The sequence below is a fragment of the Lissotriton vulgaris genome, chromosome 4_1 (genome assembly GCF_964263255.1).
Source record: "Lissotriton vulgaris chromosome 4_1, aLisVul1.2, whole genome shotgun sequence".
Lineage (NCBI taxonomy): Eukaryota > Metazoa > Chordata > Amphibia > Caudata > Salamandridae > Lissotriton > Lissotriton vulgaris.
In genome coordinates, this window is record NC_141691.1 from 1754214950 (window position 1) to 1754238050 (window position 23101).

Here is a 23101-nt window from a genome sequence, read left to right on the forward strand (position 1 = left end):
GCACAACAGGCATCTAATTTCTCACAGCTGCAGAAAGCACCCAACGACAAGTGTTCCCAATTCAAGCAGTCAATATTAGAGGACAAAGTAGTATTAAAGGGCTGATGAAGACTAGTTAAGAATGAATAGGAAAAGTCAGACATGACAAATAAGACTAAAATAAAAGATTATTGGGCAAGAAAGGAAGAAGGTAATCTGTTCTGCTTCTTCTCTTGTTCTCAGAAGCAGGCAAAAAACGTGATATGACCATTTGTAGGAAGCGAGCTTTTTATGTAGTGTACCAAAACGAGGTATACCATGTAGAAAGTCCAAACGACCCTTATTGGCTTAGAGGGCTTAAATTAATAATCCCAAATGCCCTCTTTATGGTAGTGTGGGTGAGCAGTTTAGCTTTTTCAAAGGGTAGTGTTGTGTTAAGCATTTGTTGTACACACAGTCACTAAATGAGACATTCTCACAAAGAAATGGGAGATGAATTTTGAAAATAACTAGTATATTTTTATGCATTTTAACACCAGGAACTTCGTAATTGGGCAAGTCTTTTTCGAAATATCACATTTTACTGTTAAGTACAATTGTAGCACAAAATGTGTTTTTACGTGGTAAAGCTTTCGTATGGAGAAAGAAACATACTGCATACAGGTACCTGAAATTGTATTCTAGGGGTCCCCGTAAGGATGCAAGGTGCTAGGGGGCCAAGGTCCAAAGTACCACCAGCCGTTCGAGTTTACCTGCCCTAGTGTCTGGGTATAGAGGTGCTGGACAGGTTGGTAGCCTTGTGCGCTACACCGTAGGCAAAGAGGGGGGACCACCTTGAAACCGGCTGCAGAGGGGAACTTTGGGACAAGTCTTGGAGTTCCCAAAGAGGGGGCTCAGTTTGTGAGGGTTTGGGGGCACAGATGGTGGTTGTTGACCCAGGCAGAGGAGCTGGGGGTGCAGTGTTTTGGTCTGCTGGGCCTGTGCGTCAAAGGCACTCCAGGATCTCCGTCAGGTCAGCAGAAAGGGGACAAAACAGGACAGCTGGGCCACTCTTGGTGATGGCCTCAGCGATACAGACTTTCCTCAACAGCAGGCCATTCATCAGGTGTCAGTTCGGATTGGACTCCAGACAAGCACTGGTTGCTGCAAGGTGTTAAGTACAGAGGTAATTGATGCAGTGCTACTCTGGTTGGCCCTCGCGTCTTTACACTTGGTGGGGTGCACAGGCCTACTCTCTATCAAAAAGGAATATTAGGACTATTTTCTTTTTTTTTTTTTAATCTTTTTTATTATTTTCATTATCAGCATTGGCAAAAAACTCAGGTTGATTACAGTGATAGTATAACATTAGTGCACATTCTCATATCAGCAATACAATCATCATGTGTACATTCTCTGTTAGATCTTTCGACACTACAATCAATCCCCACATATATACCCTGTTACCATCTTTATTGTTCCTCCTCCGAACTGTCCTTAATACACTCCGGCGGCGGCTCACATATCTCCACTTCTGGGGGCAGCCGTGATTAATAAATACTGTCCTTTCAGCATTCATAGTCATGTCCATGTCCTTGCACCACTTGGCCAAAGACGGCACTTCCGCTGCCCCCCACTTTTGCGCTATATTGCGTGTAGCTACTATTAACCCCAGTGTGGCCCAGGACTGCTCCTGATGAGTAAGGTCAATCGGTTCCCACATGTTTAATAAGCACCTCTTTGGTTCCGGCACTAACGACACCACTTCAGTCTGTGATATTGTCCTCATTATTTTCTTCCAATAGTCAGCTATTTTCAGGCAGTGCCATATGGTACCCTCCTCCCCGCAACCTCTAAGGCAATATGGATGTGATGTTCTGCCCATCTTGCATAGAGTGTATTTAGTGTAGTAGGTGCGATGCAGGATTTTGAGCAGTTTTAGTCTGAGTTGCGAGGGTATGCCCACCTCTCTTGGCGTATTAGGACTATTTTCTATGAAGACCCAGATCAAGTACTTACTTGGGAAAAGGCAGAGTTCTCATAGTGACCAACTCAAGACGCTTTACTCTGGCACCAAAGGAAAGGGAGAAAGACTCTCCTTCCAGGCTGGACTGCATATGTGTGTCGCCCTACAAAAAGGAGCACTTTCCTGACTTGGACACTTTGCAACTGAATACATTGTAATGTAATGTCAAGGCTTATCGTGAGTGTTCGTTTGGCAGCCCTTTTTCCCCAGTATTTTATCTGCCTTCCTGCTTGAGTCCAGAGGTTTCTTACCGTAATCCATCCAGAGTCCTTCCTTGTCTCCTTGCCTGTTCCCTACCCACAAAACATCACGAAGTGTAATCTGGCCCGAATAGGATTCCTACAGATTGTGAGGTGCCTATATTGTAGCAGTCCAAACTGTACTATGGAGGATAACAGTCAAGAGCTCACAGAAAAGGTGGAGGCATTGAAAATGCAAAAGGACCACCTCAAAATAAAAATACACTTTTGCTCTCCCCTTTTGCCTCTTCCTGATCTCCTTCACTTTTTGTACCACTTGGCTGTGCTCTCCCACTCTTCCGCTTCCCTGCTCCTCCTCCTGCAAACTGCCTCCAGCCCTCCCCTTCTTTCATACCTACTTAATTGCAGGCACAGTGTGGATGCACAAAGGGTACGCCACTGGCTTGCTGAAGGCATGTCAAAGGCAAGTAAGTCTGCGCCAACCCATGCCAAGCCCCAGGAACCATACTCCCACTCCCCAACCACTTCCCCATCCTGATTCCCCACGTGCTCAACCCCGGATGCTGCTCGCTGCTTTGCTGCAGCACCGCACCCCACAACATAAAAGGGTGTTCACCAGTAGCCTACCACAATCACCACTCACCACACCCTCCCTGACTGTACTCAACTCTCAACAACACACCCGGTACCCACTACACTCCTCCCTATCCAGAAAACAAATCAAAACCCGCTTCCCCGCATGCTACAGAGATCTGGGACCTAATTCATAACTAGTCACCAGACCTGCACTTCCAGAGCAATACCTGGCTGACTCTTGTGTCTGCCTCAGAGATTGCCAGGGCAATCCCTCTCTGCTACAAGATAGCCATACAGGATTTAGCATCCAAACCTGAAGGAGGCATCACTATCATCCTCAAAGAATCCATCTGCTCTACCATCCCCACCAAAACAATCACCGGCAACTGTGGCACCTTCGTCTACCCACCCCTCCCAAGAACAATGCACCAACTTCGCCATTACAGACTACAGTGCACCCTTGTCCACAACTCCAATGCCTTAATGCTCCTTAGCAACCTAAACTTCTACCGGGAAGACCTCACATACCCAAACATGACCTCCCTCTGAGGAATTGTCCAATCTCTGCTTCACTTGGTCTCCATACAACTGTTCTATTGAGGGATATAGAACTTCATTTTAATCGACTAACAGGATTTGCTAATTTTCAACAAAAAACGACATTTAACTCTAAATGATGCTAAATATAGAGGAGATATTTAAATGTAGATGGAACAGGTCTCACCATGTTACCCGGCTAAGTAAACTCCAATTCATTCAGCCTATTATATAATTTTATGGCAGCTTATCATGCATACTGTTTTTGGAAGAAACTTAGCATAAAATGGTCCTCTATAGAGCACAAGGGCGCTTTGGCTCTAGTTGCTGCTAAACACGGTTACTTTAAAAGGGTGGGAAATAGATATGAAAGTAGAACCTATGGAATAATTTAGCAAACACATTCAGGATCTCCTGGGGATGATGTGATATTTTAAACATAACTTTTTCTATTTGTTTTTTTAAATTATTTATTTAAGAACGAATATCACATCTCTAGAAGCTCATCAACTGAGATCATGTCCATTTGTTCTCTTTCACTTTCTTTCTTCTCGGTATTTTTAAGAGCCCGGAGAGAACTTTGGGGTAGAACTTTAGAAAATTAGAAGTAAAAAACAACAAATCCATTCAGTGCATACAAACATTATATAGGTTTAGCTAATCTAGTTTTGACATTCAATACCTAAACATAACTTAAATCTTTACCTGTAAATAAAGTAAGGTGATGGAAGCTTGGTTGTCAAAAAGCAACTTATCCATGGACGGATCCATATACCTGCACATTTAGAAAATGTAAAATATATACAATTATTTTTAGGAAGCGGGGTATACATTTAAAATATAGACTAATTGTTTGAAAACATATGCAACAGTTTATACTTCGTTTCAGGACAACATTTTGGCGAACCATATATTCAAGACAACGCAGATGATGGGGCGGGTAACTCCTTGTAGAATGGGCGGTGGAGAAGGGCAGGGATAAAGAAGAGAAACTAGAGTATGCCATCTGAGTGCATGATGCCGGAAAAAAAGAAAAAGAAAAAAAAAAGTACCTGCTGGTCAGTAGAAGGACACTGGCCACAGGAAGCAGTATTTGGACCGCAGACCCCGAAGCGCAGGAGGAAGTGGACGCTAGGAGGAGCAGCTGACTAATGGGAAGCAAGGAAACAGTGACTCAGGAGACAACCAAGGGTAAGTAATGAGCGGGCTCTAAGCCCCCTATAAGTCCTATTTATTTTTAAAGGACAACAGCTTTCAACACAGCGCATTTGCGCTGTAGGTGAAACCTAAACACATTCAGCTGTTGAGACATTGGTGTTAAAGTTGCTACAAGGCTTTGAAGGATTATTCATTTATGTATTTGGACTGTTGACATTGAGAACAATTCGGTTAGAGTAATGACAAGATTGGAAAACAAATCTGACTGGCTGAGACAGCTGCAGTTCCTATTGTATATTTGGTTTTCAATTGAGTTGAAAACTGCAAGCTGATGCAACACAATCTAATTGGTGTCACCAACTAAAAATGCTGGTCCGGTCACCACTACACCACCACAATAATGCATGCAGTTTTTACCTCTGTTTTTGAACATAAGTAGTGGAAACTAAATTTGTGATGGATCAAATGGGGCACACAATGGGGCGGGGGGGAGGGGGAGCTGGATAATCCTAGAAGAGTAAAAGATGTCATTTCTATGCCAAAGAGAAATATTTGTTAAAGCTGTTCAGCTTAAAAAACTATTGCTCAAAAGGACTTCATGTTCAAGGGCCTTGCAGTGGTGTAGCAAAAGCCCCTGCTCTAGGGCGCCCTCCCCCCTCAGCAAAAGTGATAGGCGGTGAGTCCATGTACTCAGTAGGGGGCCCCCTCAAGATTCGTCACGCCACTGGGGTTAGTGCTTACACCCAGAGTCCCCTGCACATGGACAGGGCACCCTCCTAAATAGAAAGTAATATCTGTTCAATTTCCAATAGAAGTCATTTAAGTTAATATATATCAATTACAATCATGTACTCATCAGCTCACCATTTTCTGATCTGAAGCTTCAAGTTTCCTTCCTTCATACTATGAAGAGTAACACACGGGAGCTCAAATTCAACAACTCTCTTCAAAACTAGAAATAAAGATAACATTAGTTTATATGTTGTTAAAAATAAAAAAATCTAATGGCTATGATAATCCTTGAACCAATATATTCACTGTGTTAGAATTTAAACACTCTTGTGAACAAGTGAGATACTTTGCACCTACTGCGAGTTCAGTTTAGGTGTTAAACAGAATATATGCTTTGGTAACTTTAACTTTATCAATTCTGCTCCTGTGTGTTCAATCATCAATTTCCTTTTGAGAGCCGATATTTAAAAGCACTTCAAGTGCTATGAGTCCAGTCAGAGTTCAACTTTTCTGCATTTAAAAGATCACTACAAATCTGAAAATATAACACTGACCAAAGTTGTTGAACTGATTACCAGGAGAGTGACAATGAACTAGAGAAAGAGCAGGGGATGTCAGTCTAGAGAACACTGCCTTTTAATAATATAGCTCCATTGTTCACACTCATGGACAGCGAAACAAACCTACTTGACATTCATGCCCAGAGTGAATATGAATAGGAGTCGGATGTCTATTGCCTGGTCACCTGCATAGAGTTTGTAATGTTAGCTGCAAAATGTGTGGTAAAAAAGGTCCCGTTTTGAATTTAGGAATAAAACCAGCAGCGGCCTGTGCAGGTAAGTGCAGTGGTGGCGTGGGAGGGAGAGATGTCGACAGAATAGGAAAAATTAAATAAATAAACCCTGTTCAGTCATATGTCGACATCCCCCCCCCGCCCCACTGCGCTTACCCACACTGGCCACTGCGGATTAAAAGTGTTAATTTGAAAGCACAAAACCGAACAAACATTTTCAAGCATTACAAGTCAATTAAAAGGATCTCCATGATACGTGTACAAGTATTCAGAGTGTTACCATTACTTCCGTCACAAAATGGACAGCACACTGCAACTACGGATGTTTAAGGTACCTCACTTTAAGTCACTTACAAAGAAAGTACATTTTTCAAACATGCAATTCTATAATCCTCGAAAGGGGCCAGAAAAGAGAATTTTTTTTAATAAGAACTACTCCTGGACTGGTAGCTAGAGTACTTCGCTTTTTTACAGTGGTACTCTTTATTTCAACCCTGGAATTACAGCTTCCCACCTTCTGCGAACCCTGCATGTAAATTATCAGTAAAATGGTAAATCAGAGCCTCGCTTGAAAACAAATCCTCGTAACATCCATAACAGAGGCATTTATCAGAATTGTAACATAAGAGCACTGCCACAATTTGTCAACTTACTGCATGGGGCCAATAGTGACAAGTGGATTTGTATACAGGATAGGTAGAGGATGCATTCTGTCTCCAAGATAATTAGATATTTTAGAAAATTCCACACCTCTGTAGGTGCCTCTTCCTGGTGGCTACTGCTCTTTCACCCTATTCTACCACTCTAGCTCCTATATATTGTTATATGTGTGTGTGTGTGTGTGTGTATAGTACAATTCGGGTCATGTGCAGTTCTACTCTCACTCAATGCATTTTCCTATTTTATCATACAATACCAGAATAATCTCATTCCTTGCTGCCCTTCTACAGAAAGAACCTTTTCAGGGTTCCAAAACATTCACTCTAAAAACACATTTAGTCCTGAGGATGGTCTCATATTTAATACAAAAGGCGAACAAAACATCAACATTCACTCCCCTACTTCCATAAAGATAGACCATCATTGGGACATATCCTACTCCTCAGGAATGATCTTTGTTTTAAGAGTGGGGCACACACTTCTGTCTCAGTGAATTACTGCATTCAAATATATACAACTGGTACATTGTATAGAAGAGTTTCTTGCTGTTAAAGACCTTAAGACTTACTTCTACACCTCGCCTCAATACAGACCATTTGATTTTCCACTCACCAGGGGGGGGGGGGGGGGGGCAGAGAGTACTTCGAAGCAGGAGAAACAGGCGAGATTGGTCTACCAGAGGAGGCTTTATCTGAACAATTCCCTATTAATGTCACAGAAGAGAAAGATGGGTTACCTTGCCATGACTTGTCTACTTCACTTTTAATTTTACCGTCATCTTATTTTGTTTTGCCAGGACTGCTCCAGATTATTGTATTCTAATGTGCATATTCAGTACCACAGGTTATAGAGTGTGCAGCGAGCCTGTCCACCCATCTGTGAATGGCTGATATCGGTGAGCTGGTCCTCTACATTGCTCAGTGACCAAGGTGGCATGCGTTACAGCTAGTGTAGGTCGACGTCCTGTAATCATCACGTGGTAGTAGTCTTGTTCCTATTGAGCATCACTGTCCCTCATCGGGTTTGTAAAGTAGGAATGCAGTCCTGCCAAGCACAAGGTTCTTGGTCAATGATTTCCATCCGGGCATCCGTGGTTCACGGTTTTGAGGTGTAATATATGTGACAAAGAAAGTAACATCTTTTTATCAGCAACAGGTGTATACACCACTGGGGTAGCAGAGAAAGCCTGCATGTGAGATCTATAAGATCCTTTTAATGTTAATTTAAAATTACATTGGGTGAGGCAAACCACAGTAAGATTGCTGTTGAGCCAAAATGCTAAGAATATGCTGATTGAGGCACTGTTGATCTTCCACTATTGTGGAGTAGAGGAAGAGGGTTGAAGAGATAGAGTAGTTCTGGGGATTATTCCAGGCTATTGAACACCAGCCTGCTGAACAAAATGTCAGCCACTTAGGAGCCCACATTCATGTAGCAAGAGCAGTGGGTTTCGGGACAGAAGTACAAGCGGTAGGATCTGGGCTGAATACCTCAGAATCTAAGACTTGCTGTTTAGGTGTTCTTATGAAGCCTAGAAGGGAGTTACAAATGTGAGTAATTAGCCATATGTAGGCGTTAAAATGGATTGGCTGGCGATACGCGATTTGCTTGTTATATATGGAGTCAGATGGTGAGAAACCGCTGTCTCCCATTTGCAGGTGGTGGGTGTCTGATTGGAATCTACTTGTTCTGACATTGTCCTTTCTGAAGAACCAAGGAGAAGACTTGGTCTGTCGACTTTCCCTGCATACCTTTCAGGAGCTGTCTTTTTAGTATACATGCCTAGGCTTTTGCTAGAAACAAGTACATGGATGTGCATTCATGGTGCATTTGAACCTGCCATTGTATGGCAAAAGGCAGAGTTCCTTAGTTACCTACCCCTCAGCCGCGGTTGCTGCCTGGAAGCAGGAGTCGGACAGGTGGGTTGGATGGGGAGGAATCAGTTTAAATAAAAAAACACTTTCCCCCAGGCCAGCGCCGCCTCTACTGCTTCCTCTTCCTGGGAGAAACAGGAAGCAGGAAGCACCAGGGCCCCCACGCTCCCTGCAGTCAATCAACGCTGCAATGCAGCGTTGGAATTGGTCTGAGTGCCATGACAAAGTGCTCAGCCAGGGTCTTAAGGGGTGGCATGTTCTCCATGCAGGCTGTAATGCAGCCTGCATGGAGAACAGGGAAAGTGCACATGTTTTGTGTGGCCCACGAGGGCCGGTCAAACAGTCATTGCACACTTAGGAATTTTCTTCCACTCCTTCCCTGCTCTGCAGCCCCTCGCGTAAGCTGCCGCAGCAGGAGGACCAAATAAAATGATAATGTTAATATCATTTATTTTTTCCTTTATTTTGCTGCTTCATGGCAGTGGGGCAACCCTCCTATGCCTTAGCAAAGGAGCCGCCACTGCTACCACTGATATAAAGGAGCACACATGGTGCTCAATTTGTGTTTAAAAAAAAAAAAAAAAAAATAGAAACAAAAAGTTTTTAAAATGTGCAACCTCAAGAGTGTTTTTTAGGAGCTGCTGCTTGTGCTGCTGAATACGGAGGTTACAGAAAACCAAGGCAGCTTATTTCAATTATCGATCTCTCCGCTGCAGGGTTTCATCCCCACTTTCTTCCTTTACCACCTTTACCCACACTATTGTTTGTTATTCTTTTGTCGCTCTCTTGTTCTGGGCAAAAGTCTGATGATGAAAAAAAAAAAGTCCCCGTTCCCAAACTGAATGCCGGTGCTTACCACGTGCAACCACTGGTACAAATTAAGCACTGTGTGAATTCAAACTCTTCCCCATGCTTTTATGGGCGCTTGCCTTGGGCTGAAACTGTGATGGAGTGGTTATGGGCAGGTAAAAGGAAAATTTAAAACTTCACTGATCTTGGTCAGTTCTCTGGTTTTCCATGTGTTGCTACCTCATCTTGAAAGGGTTAGTGGTTAGCAGGGACTTTCATATAAAACCGGGCAGGTTTTACTTTTTTCCTGAGTATTTGAGAATTTAGTTCATGGCACATGCATTGGTCTGTCTGGACACTGTACTGCTCAGCACAAGTTGTAGGATTCTAGGGAAAAATATCTCAAACCAAGATGGAGCTACAGACAAATTAGTATTTATTTTAGCATTTCAAACATTTATATTTACGTTTAAAAAACAGAGTTCATTATTGCAGAAAAAGAGCCATAATGTAAGATATAAACAGCTCTTCCCTCCAAATGAAAACTAATCGAGTTTTATACCAATCCAGACAGTCCACTAGAATACAAAGCAAATCACCACACTATTTGAATACAATTAGATGTGTGATTGATGAACAAGTTAGTTACTTTTTGATAACGTCTTATCTGCAAGAGGCTATCTAGCTTCAGATTCGTTACTTTAGAATTCCCCCCCAGGCGTCAGATTGGATCCAGCAGTTTTTTTGTGATAAGTACTCCTGCGCGCTGGAAGATGGAGTCGGATCGCCTCCATGTCAGTTGTCCGCACAGGAAGAGACGTCGCAATACCTATATATGTGCCACTTAGGTGCACAGACATCAGTTTCTTTTCACGACTTTCCATGCCAGAAGCAGAGAGCCATGAACAATGCTGACCACTGGTGTATCAAAACTAGGGACCTGAAAGGGGCCATCCCGGTCCCTAGAAATCCATTCACAGAGCGTGGAGGATGGGTGGGTTGGTAAGGAATCTGCAGCTTGATGTGGTGTCTACCAGATAAGGCATTACCGAAGGTAAGTAACTTATTCATTTTACAGAGACTTCTTGCTGCAGATTCCTTACCTTAGAATAGATAGCCAAGCAATACCATCCCAGGAGGACGGTCTATGAACCAATTTGAAATGAGGAAGTCCTGCCAGACTGAAAGTGCACAGTACCCATCCCTGTGGATCGGACTGTCCAGACAGTAATATTTGATGAACGTGTGCAAGGACGCCCACGTTGCTTCTTGGCAGATATCCAGGACCCAAACTCTGCGTGCTAATGCAGTAATGGCCACTTTAGCTCTGGTGGATTGAGCACGTAAACCTTCAGGAGGTTGCTTCTTGGCCAGTTTGTAGCAGATTTTGATGCAGAGCATGACCCATCTAGAGATGGCACGCTGCTGAACAGTCCGACCTTTCTTTGCCCCAACATACCCCATGAAGAGTTGGTTGTCCACCCGGAACTCTTTTGTGTGAACAAGGTAGAACGATAATGTCCTTTTTGGGTCTAGACTGTGTAGTCACTCCTCTTTCTTAGAGGGATGTGGAGACATGAAAAAAGGCGGCAAGGTGATGGACTAGCCTACATGAAAAGGAGTGACGACTTTCAGCAGAAATGAGGCTAGAGGTCAAAGCACCAGTTTGTTAGGATAGACCGAGGTAAGGCAGCTTAGATAAGGCCTACAGCTCACTTACTCTGCAGGAAGGTGTACTCGCCACACAGAAGGATGTTTTAAAGGTGAGAAGCCTGAAGGGGCAATTGTGTGGCAGTTTGAAAGACGTGCAAATCAAAAGAGACAAAAACAAATTAAGGTCCCATTGAGGCAGAATCAATGCCAAGGAAGAGAGGAGTATGAACTTTAAGGAAACTATGTACAAAAGGAGCCTTGAAGAATGTTGATCAGGCAACCTGAAGGAGGCAGAAATGGAAGACAGATAGCCCTTAATAGTGCCCAGAGAAGAGCCCTGCAAGGCAAGAGACAAGACAAAAAGCAGAACCTCAGAAAGATGGGCAGAAAGGAGATCAACAGATTTTTCTGCACACCATGCCACAAATTTCTTCCGAAGGATGGTGCACACTGTCTTGGCAGAGGAGCGCATGGCTGCCAAAATAACATTACAGACTTTGGGAGGAAGGCTAAAAGCGGTCAACTGTCGCCACTCAATCTCCACGTAAGAAAGCGGAGCGTGGACAGGTTCGGGTGGAGAACCCTCCCCTGCTGCAATGACAGAAGTTCTTCCTGAAGGGGCAGCCTGATCGGAGGATCGATGGACATGCTCAGTAGACCAGTCCAGTGTCACAAGGATGACTTGGGCCAGATCATTCTTGATATTCTTGAGAACTCTGGGAAGGAGTGGTATGGGCGGAAAAGCATACAGGAGGCCGGAGCTTCACTCGAGATGAAAAGGAGATCTGAGCGAGTGCCGCCTTAGAATGCAAATGCTACTTACCAGTATGCATCTGTTCTTAAAATGTAGGGCTGCTGACATTCATATCTGTGCATAGAACGCCGCCTAGTGTTGGGTCCGGATGATTGCACATTGTTGTCCTGGAAGAGTCTTCGAAGTATCACGAGATAGGTGGCTCCTCCCCCGGACTACAGTGCGCATGGGCATCGCCTCCATCCCCAGATTGTTTTTAGCCATTGGCAGAGATGGAGTGAAGTATGTGAGTGATGCCCATGCTATGAGCATATGTATATATATATAAATATATGAATACTGCAGCTGCTACAGGCGCCGGGGAGGAGGGTGGGCGATATGAATGTCAGCAGCCCTACATGCCAAGAACAGATGCATACTGGTAAGTAGCATTTGCAGTTCAAGGCATGTGGGCTGCTGAATTCATATCTGTGCATAGAATACATAGCAGTCCTCCCATTATTGGCGGCCGCCCGTGCCAGCTGCAGCAGTCTGGAAAAGTGTTTTGAGAACAGCCTGACCAACAGCTGCCTGCTGTTTGGAGTGCACGTCTACACAGTAATGTTTAGTGAAAGTATGTGTGGTAGACCATGTGGCTGCTCTACAAATATCTTCTAAGGGAATGTTACCTAGGAAAGCCATAGAGGCCCCCAACTTTCTGGTGGAGTGGGCTCTTGGTGGGATTGTGAGAGTGCGTTTAGCCTTAGCGTAACAGATCTGAATGCATTTCACGATCCACCTAGCGATCCCAGCTTTGGAGATAGCGTTTCCCTTGTGGTGTGAGGCAAATGCAACGAAAAGTTGCTTGGTCTTACGAAAATCTTTTGTCCTGTCAATGTAGTACATTAAGGCTCTTTTAACATCAAGGGTGTGGAGCATCCGCTCCGCCAGCGTCTCTGGGTTTTGAAAAAACACTGGCAACTCAATTGTCTGGTTCATGTGGAATTGAGATACAACCTTGGGTAAGAATTTAGGGTTAGTGCGGAGTACCACCCTGTTAGCGTGTATTTGGTGGCTGTGCCTGCTGAGCAGGTCCGCCATCTGGTTGTCCTTGCCCGGGAGATGCTCCGCCATGAGGAAGATGTTCCTCTGAATGGCCCACTTCCACATGCTCTGAGCCAGATGAGACAGCTGCGGAGAGTGTGTGCCCCCCTGCTTCTGAATGTAGTACATGGCCGTCATGTTGTCCGTCCGGATCAACACGACCTTGTTGCACAGATGTACTTTGAATGCCTTTAAGGCCATGAAGATTGCCATCAGTTCCAAAACGTTGATGTGCATCTTCCTTTGCTGTAGTGTCCATAGTCCCTGCACTGTGTAGTGGAGTACATGCGCACCCCATCCCTGGAGAGAAGCGTCCGTTGTCAGGATAATCTGTGGCACAGGCTCCTGGAACGGTCGGCCCTTGCAAAGGTTTTGTGGATTCCACCAATGCAGAGAGTTGTACGCCCGACCGCTCACCAACACTAGGTCTGTCAGTTGCCCATGAGCCTGAGTCCACTGACGTGCTAGGCACTCCTGAAGCGGACGCATATGTAGTCTCGCGTGCGGGACGATGGAGACGCAGGAGGCCATCATGCCTATCAACTGCATGAACACCTTCGCTGGAAGCGAGTGCTGAGGTCTGAATCGTTGGATCAGCGTTTGGATACTGGCGATTCTCACCGAATTTGGCTGCACAGTGGCTGCCAGAGTGTCTATTGTCGCGCCCAGATACTGCCGTATATGGGCGGGTTGGAGATGGGATTTTGGATAGTTCAGCGAGAATCCCAGATCGTGCAGGAGATGAATGGTGCGGGACACGTGGTCGGCACACTGCTGTTCTGACTTTGCCTGAATGAGCCAGTCGTCCAGATAGGTATAGACGTGGACGTTCTGTCGTCGTAGATGTGCCGCCACAGTCGCCAGGCACTTTGTAAAGACTCTTGGCGCTGTGGTAACCCCGAAAGGCAGAACCCTGAACTGGTAGTGCTGGTCCTGAAGCGTGAATCTGAGATACTTCCTGTGGGAAGGATGCAGGGGGATATGAAAGTATGCATCCTTCAGATCCAGCGTAGCCAGGAAGTCCCCCTGGCGAAGCAGGGGGAGGACCTGCTGCAACGTGAGCATATGGAAGTGCTCCGATAGAATGTACCAGTTGAGGGGCCTGAGGTCCAGGATGGGCCTGAGGGATCCGTCCTTTTTGGGGATCAGAAAGTACAGAGAGTAAACTCCTGTTCCCCTTTCTTGCAGTGGGACGAGCTCTATTGCCCCTTTTTGCAGCATGACTTGAACTTCCTGCTGCAACAAATGCAAGTGCTCGCCGGACATAGGACGGTTTCTTGGAGGTATGTTCGGTGGAGTGGAAGTAAGTTCTAGATAGTAACCGAACTGGATAAGAGACTTGACCAACCTGTCCGTGGTGATGGATTTCCACGCGGGCAGGAACTGCTGGAGTCTCCCCCCGACCGGTGTTGTGTGGTCGGGGGGCAGTGACAAGGCGTCACTGTTTGTTGGCGGTGGAGGACCTGGAGCTGTTGTTTCCACGTCCCCTGCCTTTGACGTTGTTGCCCCTGTAACCACCTCTACCCTTGTTGGTGTACGAGGTCTGAGTGTTGCTCTTGTAATACTGTGTGGATTGTGATGCCTGACCCCTTGAGGTGCCTCTGCTATTGGAGCGGCGAAAGGAACCACCCCGAAACTGCTGAGACTGGAGGGCCCCCATAGACTTGGCAGTGTCCGCGTCTTTCTTCATTTTTTCAAGTGTCGCATCCACCTCGGGGCCAAACAGGTGGTCAGGATTAACTGTTTGGTTCAGGATGGTTGTCTGTATATCTGGTTTGAATCCTGATATTCTAAGCCATGCATGTCGTCTCAGCAACACGCTAGTGTTGATTGCCCTGGAGGCGGTATCAGCCACGTCCAGCGCACATTTGATGGAAGCGTTGGTGATCAGCTTCCCCTCCTGAATCAACATTTCACCTGCCTCCTTGTACTGATCAGGTAAGTGTGCAGAAGTGTTTCTAGGGTGTCATAATGCGCCCTATTGTAGCGTGCAAGTAGGGCCTGCGTGTTTGAAATGCGCCAAATATTAGCTGCCTGCGCAGCAATTCTTTTCCCTGAGGCTTCAAATATTTTTGACTCTTTGTCTGGGGGAGGAGCGTCACCCGTGGTCTGCGAGTTCGCCCGCTTACGTGCGTTGGATACCACCAAAGAATCCAGTGGCAAGTGTCCCTTGATGTACGTTGGATCCGAGGGCGCTGCCTTGTATTTTTTATCAATACGAGGATTGATGACTCGCGCCCGAGTGGGCTCCTTGAAAACCTCTGGCGCATGCTTCAGCACTCCCTTCAGCATAGGCAATGTCTTGACTGACTTTTCAGCCACTGAGAAAGTGTCAAACAGAAAATCGACATCCACAGGATCTGAATGTAGGTCGACATCATGATTAGCTGCAGCCCTCTCAATCAGAGCGTTGAAGGCTGCAGAGTCCTCTGTTGGAGAAGTCTTTGCTGCAAAAAACTGCGGTTCATGACCCGACTGAGGGTCTTCAGGGTCGCCTCCGGCAGACCAAGGTTCATGTACCTCCTCTGGATCAGAGTATGCTGGATAATTGTACTCGTCCTCTTCATCTCCGTCACCTTCTCCAGCGTTTGAATGCGTTGGTGAAAGTTCTAAATTATGTGGAGATGCAGGCTCTATAGGGGCAGAAGTACCCGCAGAGTCCTTCTTGTTTTTGAGTGGAATACGATAATGCTCCAACACCGGCTCCGTGGTGATCTTCCGTTTGAGGAGAGAGAGCTTCCCGGTGTTGGCGTCGATAATAACCTCTCGACGTTCCTCATCTGCGAGCGGCTGGAGCCGAGGCTTCGGCACCACCAAGGACGCCTTGGGCGTTGACACCACCTTCAAAGGCACCCCGGCCCCATGCTTCGGAGCGAAAGCCTTCGGCGTCGTCTTCGGCGGCAGCGTGTAGCGGATAGGCGCCTGCGCCTTCGCCGGCTTCGGTGTAGGCTTCGGCACCACATCCTTCGGTTCGGGAGCCTCAGCGTCCTTCCGAATCCTCTGCAGGGACTCGACGACCTTTTTGGCTAAGGCCGGAGAGGGCTGGACCGGCTCGAGCGATTTCCCCGAGTCCGGAGTTGGGTCGGCAAAAGGCACGGTCTTCGGAGCCGACACATCACCATCCTTGGCTTTGACGGCCGGAGTCGGCGCAGCCAGAGCTTCGGCGTCGTCCTGACGCTTCTTTGGAGCCTTTTTCGGGTCATCGACCTCGACCATCTTCGGTCGTCTTCGCCTTCGACACCGGGGTCTTCGGGTCGGCCATCTTGGCGTGGCTCTTGCTGTCGGCCATCTTGAATTTTTTAGACTTTGAGGCCTCTGGGGCCTTCTGTCCCACCAGAGCGACTTTCACTTTCGGTTTTGAAACCGTTGGTGTGGACCCAGATGGCTTCACTTTCGTTTTCTTCAACGGGAGTGGCACATCAGAAATGTCCGTGGCCGGGCCCGTAGGCGAGGCCGTGGGACGATTAACGGGGTCTTGGGTAAGGCCCGAAGGCGATCCCTCGACCTGGGCCGTAAAACGGGGGTAGACCCCTGAGTCAGTCTGAGGATGCTCCTCCTCTGAGCTATCCTCCACGGTGGCAATGGCCCCATCGTCGTCCCCTACCTCACCGACGACTTCATCAAACTCCTCGTCTCCCGCGTCGTAGTTCTCTTCCTCCGACGCCGGGCTAGAGTCCGAAGCTTGAAAGACATTGTCGTCTCCAACGTCTTCTTCGAAGATGTTGTCTGGCGGGGGCGCTGATAACTGGGCCTGGAGTCTAGCGGCCCGACGAATCTTGAGAGTCTTCTTACACCGGAACTTTGAGCAGGCCATACACCTGGCCTCATCATGGTCCGGCGACAGACACTTGTTGCACACTGGGTGCACGTTGAGGTGTGAATATTTTGAGGTGCACACCGGGCACCTCTTAAACGGAGTTCGTTTCATGTCTGGAGCGTCGTGTAGGCCCGTCCGCGCCGACAGCACGCGGAAGGGCAGCAAGAGTTCGGAGCTGAAGAATAGTCAAACCCGAACGAAAAACGATACCGACGCCAAGCCTAAAGACCTTTTGGTCTCAAGTTAGGAAGTTAAACAACTATCGATTCCGACAGAGGGAACCGAAACACATCCGAACCCAATGGCGGAAAAAAACAATCTGGGGATGGAGGCGATGCCCATGCGCACTGTAGTCCAGGGGAGGAGCCACCTATCTCGTGATACTTCGAAGACTCTTCCAGGACAACAATGTGCAATGTGCAATCATCCAGACCCAACACTAGGCGGCGATCTATGCACAGATATGAATTCAGCAGCCCACATGCCTCGAACACTTCAGCACGCAATACTGCTGAAATTGATCATTCTCTGCGGTGACACACAGATCTAACTAAGGCTCTCCCCACTCTTGAAATACACCTTGCATCATCTTCGGATGGAGACTCCATTCGTGATCGCTTGGCATCGATGGCCGAGTTAGTCTGCTCTGGCGTTGAGAGCACCGGCCTGATGTTGAATCACCAGAGAAATGCCCTGGCATACTAGATGTGCAGGGCCTCTTGACAAAGGGTCCATGACCCCACTCCGCCCGGTTTGTTGCAGTACTACATGGCGGTGGTGTTGTCTGTAAACATTTGCACCAACCTTCCCTCAGATGGAGGGAAGAAAGGCTGTCAATACCAGTCAGATCGCTTTTAGCTCCAACAGGTTGATGAGAAGTCCAGATTCTGCCATAGACCAGAGTCCTCTGACATCCACCTCTCACAGGTGCCTACCTCATTCCAGAAATGACACATCGGTCACTACTGTGAGAATTGGTTGGATAAGCGAGAGGGGTCGGTCTCTGACCCTATTGTGGTATTGGATCCACCACAGCCGATCCTTTGCAGTCCCCTCCAAGATATGGACCAGGTTGGACAGATGCCCATGATGCTTCGCCCACGAACTTCAGGTCCCACTGCTGCGCCCACATATGCCATCTAGCACGTGTCACCAGCAGGAGGCCAGGAGGCCAAGCAGCCTCAGTCAGTCTCACCGAAACCCAAGATAGAGGCCGAAATATTGGTATCATATCCTGAACTCGTCGCTTGAGAGGATAAGCCCAAAACTGCACTGTGTCCAGAGCAGCTCCGATGAAAGGGAGCGTCTGAGAGGATATAAGGTGCGACTTCAGCACGTTGATTGCGAACCCCAGCAAGTGCAGGAGGGTCCACCGTAGTCTGGAGGTGGGAGCCAACAGACTGGGAGGAGCCTGCCTTCAACAACCAGTCATCAAGAAAGGGGAAGTATGGCACCTCAGATCTCCACGAATGAGCTGCAACCATTGCCATCACCATGGTGAACACCCAAGGGGCAATGGAAAAGGCCAAAAGAGAGCATGTTGAATTACAAATGCTCATGGCCTACTGAAGAGAGTGCCAATAGGCGGGCAGGGTAGATATATGAAAATAGGCGTCCTGCAAGTCCAACGCTACCATCCAGTCTCCAGGGCAGACAAGAACTGAGCCAACGTGAGCATTTTGAATTTCTCCCTCTTGAGGAAGAGATTGAGGGTTCGGAGATGGAGGATAGGACGAAGGCCCCCGTTCTTCTTGGAAAAGGAGATCGGCATAGAGAAATCTGCCCTGGCGTGGTTCACCAGCTTCCTTGCAGATCGTACCCAGCAGGTTAACATGGGCGCCTTCAGTTCCATCTCCACCAAAATCACCAGAGGAGTCCCGCAGGGCTCCTGTCTCAGCCCTACGTTATTTAACGTTTATGTCTCCTCCTTAGCAGATACTATGAGGTCTTTTGGGTTTTCACCCATTTCATACGCTGATGATACACAGCTGTTGTTTACCTTTAAAACCTTTACCCCGGAGATAAGGCAAGCTTTCTCGAATGGCATGACTGCGGTCGCCGGCTGGATGGCCAGGAACTTTCTCCAGTGCAATGTGGGGAAGTCGGAAGTCATGCTGTTCGGGGAAGCAAAAATTCTGTGGACCCCTGACTGGTGGCCTACAAGTTTGGGAGAGGCCCCTTCCCCCAAACAGGTGGTGAAAAATCTGGGGGTCCGTCTGGACCATGACCTCAATCTTGTACATCATGCCAACACCACGGTGGGGTCTTGTTTCCATATCATCAGCCTCCTCCGGAAAGTGTTCCCCCTTCTCCCTGACAGCACAAGGAAGACCTTGGTCCAGGCCCTCGTATTGAGTCGCCTCGACTATTGCAATGGTCTACTTTTAGCGGCCAATGAAGGAGTGCTCAACAAACTTCAAGTGGTGCAGAACACCGCGGCACGCCTGGTGACAAATGCCCCCCCCAGAACACCATCTCTGCCCCTTCTCAAAATGCTCCACTGGCTTCCTATCCGGAGACGGGTGGAATTTAAGACCTGCTGTGTGGTGCACAAGACTCTCCATAACTTAGGGCCGCTCTATCTGGCCGAAAAATTTGTTCATCACCACCCCCCTCGTAATTTACGGTCCAGTAACCAGCTGTTACTACAGATTCCCCGACATAACAAGACCAGACAGGGAGGACGTGCTCTTTCTGTTATGGGTCCGCGTCTGTGGAACAACCTCCCCCTCTCCCTTAGACAGTGCTCTAGTCATCTAGCCTTCAGGAAAAGTCTTAAGACAACCTTATTTCAGTATTAGCGCCTGCTTAGACCCGTTTCCTCCCACAGCACTGCGCGGAGATACACCTTCGGGTGTGATTCCGGCGCGTTACAAACCCACAAATAAATAAATAAATAAATAAACCAGAAAGTAGTGAGAACAACCACCACAGCCTACTTCTGGCACCAGAACCCACTCTATGGCCCCCTTGGCCAGGAGAGCTGTGACCTCTTCGTGGATAAGGGACAAATGATCTTCAGTCAGCTGATCATGAGATGGTGGCATGGGAGAGGGGCAGTTTTGAAGGGGAGGGAGTAGCCCCTTCAGATCTGCAAAACTCACCTGTCCGATGTTATGGACCGTGCCAGTGAGGTAAGGGCAAATCCTGCCATCATCTGAATGTCCATGGTGGTAAAGGGGCAGACTAGGAGAATTTGGAGGCTGTTGCAAAGGCAGATGGGGCAGACTGACTGGACCACTGGCCACCTGACCCATGAAGCCTGTGGGTATTGCGTTCTTGGCTACGCAGAGGCTGGCGAACCTGCACAATGCAGTGGCGGGGCTGGAATTGGCATGACTGGAAGCCCTTCCGAAGCCACAAAAGGAGCAAAAGGCGGATTGGAGTGGACTTGGCCGCAGAGAGGCCTAAAGACCTGGTCACAGCTGGAGAATCCTCAAATCGCTCAAGCATTGAATCTGCCTTGTCTTCGAAATGACGGGTGTCATCAAAGGGCATGTCCACGAGGGAAGTTTGAACATCCCCGTGAAGCCAGTCATTTTCAGCCAGGTGTGGCTCCTAAGGGCCAATGATGTTTCAACAGCTCTGCCCAGCGAGTCGGTCGTGTCACATCAGCAGCGAATTGTGAACTTTGCTGTATCCCTCCCATCAGAGCCAATCATTTTTATTCTGCAGAGGGAAGCATCTTGTTACACAGCCCAGCTGCCTACATCAACTCGCCGGCAGGGCATATTCGAACAACAATGACAACGTCTGGGCATACACCCGGAGGGCGACCCCGCGTAAATGAAGCTCTCCAATCAGCCCCACCTGAGCTATAACCACTGCTTATATAAGGGACAAACATGAAAAACAAGACCCCTACCCAACCCACCCCTCCCTTACCAGCCACCCACCCATTCCCAACCCGCTCCGCATCAGCTTCTACACCCTCCACCTTCCAGGATCCGCCAGTTCTGCCCAATAGCATTCAAACAGCAGGCGTAGCCCCCGCAGGTTCCAGAGGGATGAGTTTTAAGATTTGTAGATATTTCGGGCATGTCACTTCTCGAAGGTCCTTAGACAGGAGTTGTAGGAATGGACCCCAGAGCTTAGCATATTCAGAGCCTTTCCCATCCATGCCCAACGAGAGCCATTCCATGGCTAGAATGTGCCAAAGCCTCTGGATCCAATCTCGGGGGTCAAGCACTGCTGGGAAGCCCCATTGCGCCAAGAGGACCAATAAAAGCCAAAGCAATCTGCCTGCCCCTCAGCAAGCGCAAGGGAAAGAACTTAGGATGGGGAAGCCCCAACAGCACATGCTCAGGCATCCGAGGGAATGTAATCTGAAATGTAGCATCCAACTCATCTAAGACTATGTTCCAATAACGCTCCAGCTTCGGGCAGCACCACAGCAAGTGCACCAATGTCCCTGAAAGCCCACACCCCCGCCAGCAGAGGCCTGACTTTGTGAGATCCCATGCCTTGACGCGCGCCGGGCTGTAGTACCAATAGGCCGCTACCAAATAGGCCGACTCGGTACCCGCAGTGTTAGAGGCCGTGTGCTGGGCACGATAGAAAACATGCTCCTACTCTTTTCCCGTCAGGGGGCGCCCCAGCTCCGTTTCCCAGCGGACTTGCGCTTTTGGGCGCTGCTTCTGCGGATGGCGTATAATCATCGCATATAGCTCCGAGATGAGCCTCCGGTCGTCCTTATAGACCAACCATCTTTCAAACGTGGTCAAGGGCCGAGACATAAGGGCAACGTTGGCTGGTTGGGTCACCCAATGTGCCACCTGTGCATGATGGAAAGCGTCAGCCCTCGGCAGCTGGAAGTATTATGCACATAACCGGGTAAACAGAATCAGACCATCCAGATCAAAGAGGGAACCCACTCTCTTACAGCCTTCCTCTCGCCAGCAATGGAAGACTGGGGAGGAGCATCCCGGTGGAAAGTCCGGATTATCCACGATAGGGGTCATTGGGGAGGGGAAGGTAGTCCACCCCTTACGCTGCGCCAGTTGGTCCCATGCCTTTAGGGTCGGGGAAGTCACCAGGGAGGAATATAAACCCCATGCCCTACGCTTGCGGGCAACCACAACTCCCGCCATATGTTACAACACGCCACTGTTTGGTCCATAAAGTTCCAATGTTTACTAGACAGTGGCCTATTCCATTCTACGATGTACCTAAGGCAGGACGCTTGAAAGAACGCCGTCAATAGGGGTAAGCCTAGCCCGCCTGCCGCTTTTGGGGTAGTAGCTACAGACAACGTTAGCCGCGGCCTTTTATTGTTCCATAGCAACCTAGTGAGGAGCCCCTGAAGCTTCCGCAGAGTACCCGGTGGTGGATTCAAAGGCAGCATTTGAAAGAGATACAATATACGGGGGAGTACAGTCATTTTGATCGCAGCCAGCCTCCCGTACCAGGCCGAATTGAGACGGGACAAGTCCAATAGGGCTTTGGCAACATGATCAACAAGCAAGGCATAATTTAGGAACACAGTTTTAGCAATAGATGGGGTCAATCGGACACCCAGGTATGTAATGTCTGAGTGTACCCACTGGAAGGCGAAGTCCTGCCTCAAATCCAGTACTTCTGCTTCAGGGACGGAAATATTAAGAATTTGTGATTTTGAAAAGTTAACTTTAAATCCTGCTACCTTCTGGAATTCGAGGAGTTCCATCGATAGACACCGCAGAGAGGAGTGAGGGTTGATTAACGCTAGGATGACATTGTCTTCATACAGACTAATCTTATGAGTATCCGCCCCGAACTTGATCCCGGAGATACAGACATTAGACCGAACGCGCTGGGCAAAGGGCTCCATATAGAGCGCAAAAAGCAGCGGGGAAAGGGGACATCCCAGACGAGTTTCCCTAGTGATTGGAAAAAGTGCAGATCTACAGCCATTCACACGCACTGCTGCTTTAGGAGCCGCATAAAGGCACTGTATCCACCGTAGGAAATTGTCCCACACCCCGAAAGCCATCAGCACCGCAAACAGGTAGTTCCAATCTACGCGGTCAAAGGCCTTCTCCGCGTCGATGGAGAGCAAGAAGGCCTGCGTCCGAGAGTGATGAACCAAATCCATGAGGTGGAGCAGCCGCTTAGTATGGTCCCCCCCCTTGCGGAGTTGGGATAAATCCAGCTTGATCAGGCTCAATCACTCCATCCATTAAGGGGCTAAGCCTCGCAGCCAGCACTCCCGCAAATAATTTGGCGTCCATGTTGAGCAGCGAGATCGGCCTATACGAGCCACACTGTGCAGGGTCCTTCCAGGGCTTGAGAATGACAGCGATTGCCGCCTCTACCATAGACAGAGTCACTGCCCCGTATCAAGAAAGGAATTAAAAAGGCGAGTTAAGAGAGGAATCAGCTCCACACAATAAGTTTTATAAAATATGGCTGAGAAGCCACCTGGCCCAGGTGATTTAGCTATTTTCAACCGCGCAATAGCAGATATAACCTCCTCGATGTGAATTGCTGAGTCTAAAGCTTCTGCAGACTCC

The 23101-nt window shown here is 48.0% G+C and overlaps 1 protein-coding gene across 1 annotated transcript in view; it reads right to left on the bottom strand.

Annotated features, from left to right (window-relative positions):
• SNX31 (sorting nexin 31) overlaps nucleotides 1-23101 on the bottom strand; it is a 250558-nt gene that overhangs the window by 96581 nt on the left and 130876 nt on the right. The window contains exons 7-8 of the mRNA XM_086966061.1: nucleotides 5320-5407; nucleotides 4003-4072 (exon numbers count right to left, since the gene is read on the bottom strand). Of these exons, the coding sequence (XP_086822187.1) occupies nucleotides 4003-4072; nucleotides 5320-5407 (158 nt within the window). The remainder of the gene's footprint in view (nucleotides 1-4002; nucleotides 4073-5319; nucleotides 5408-23101) is intronic.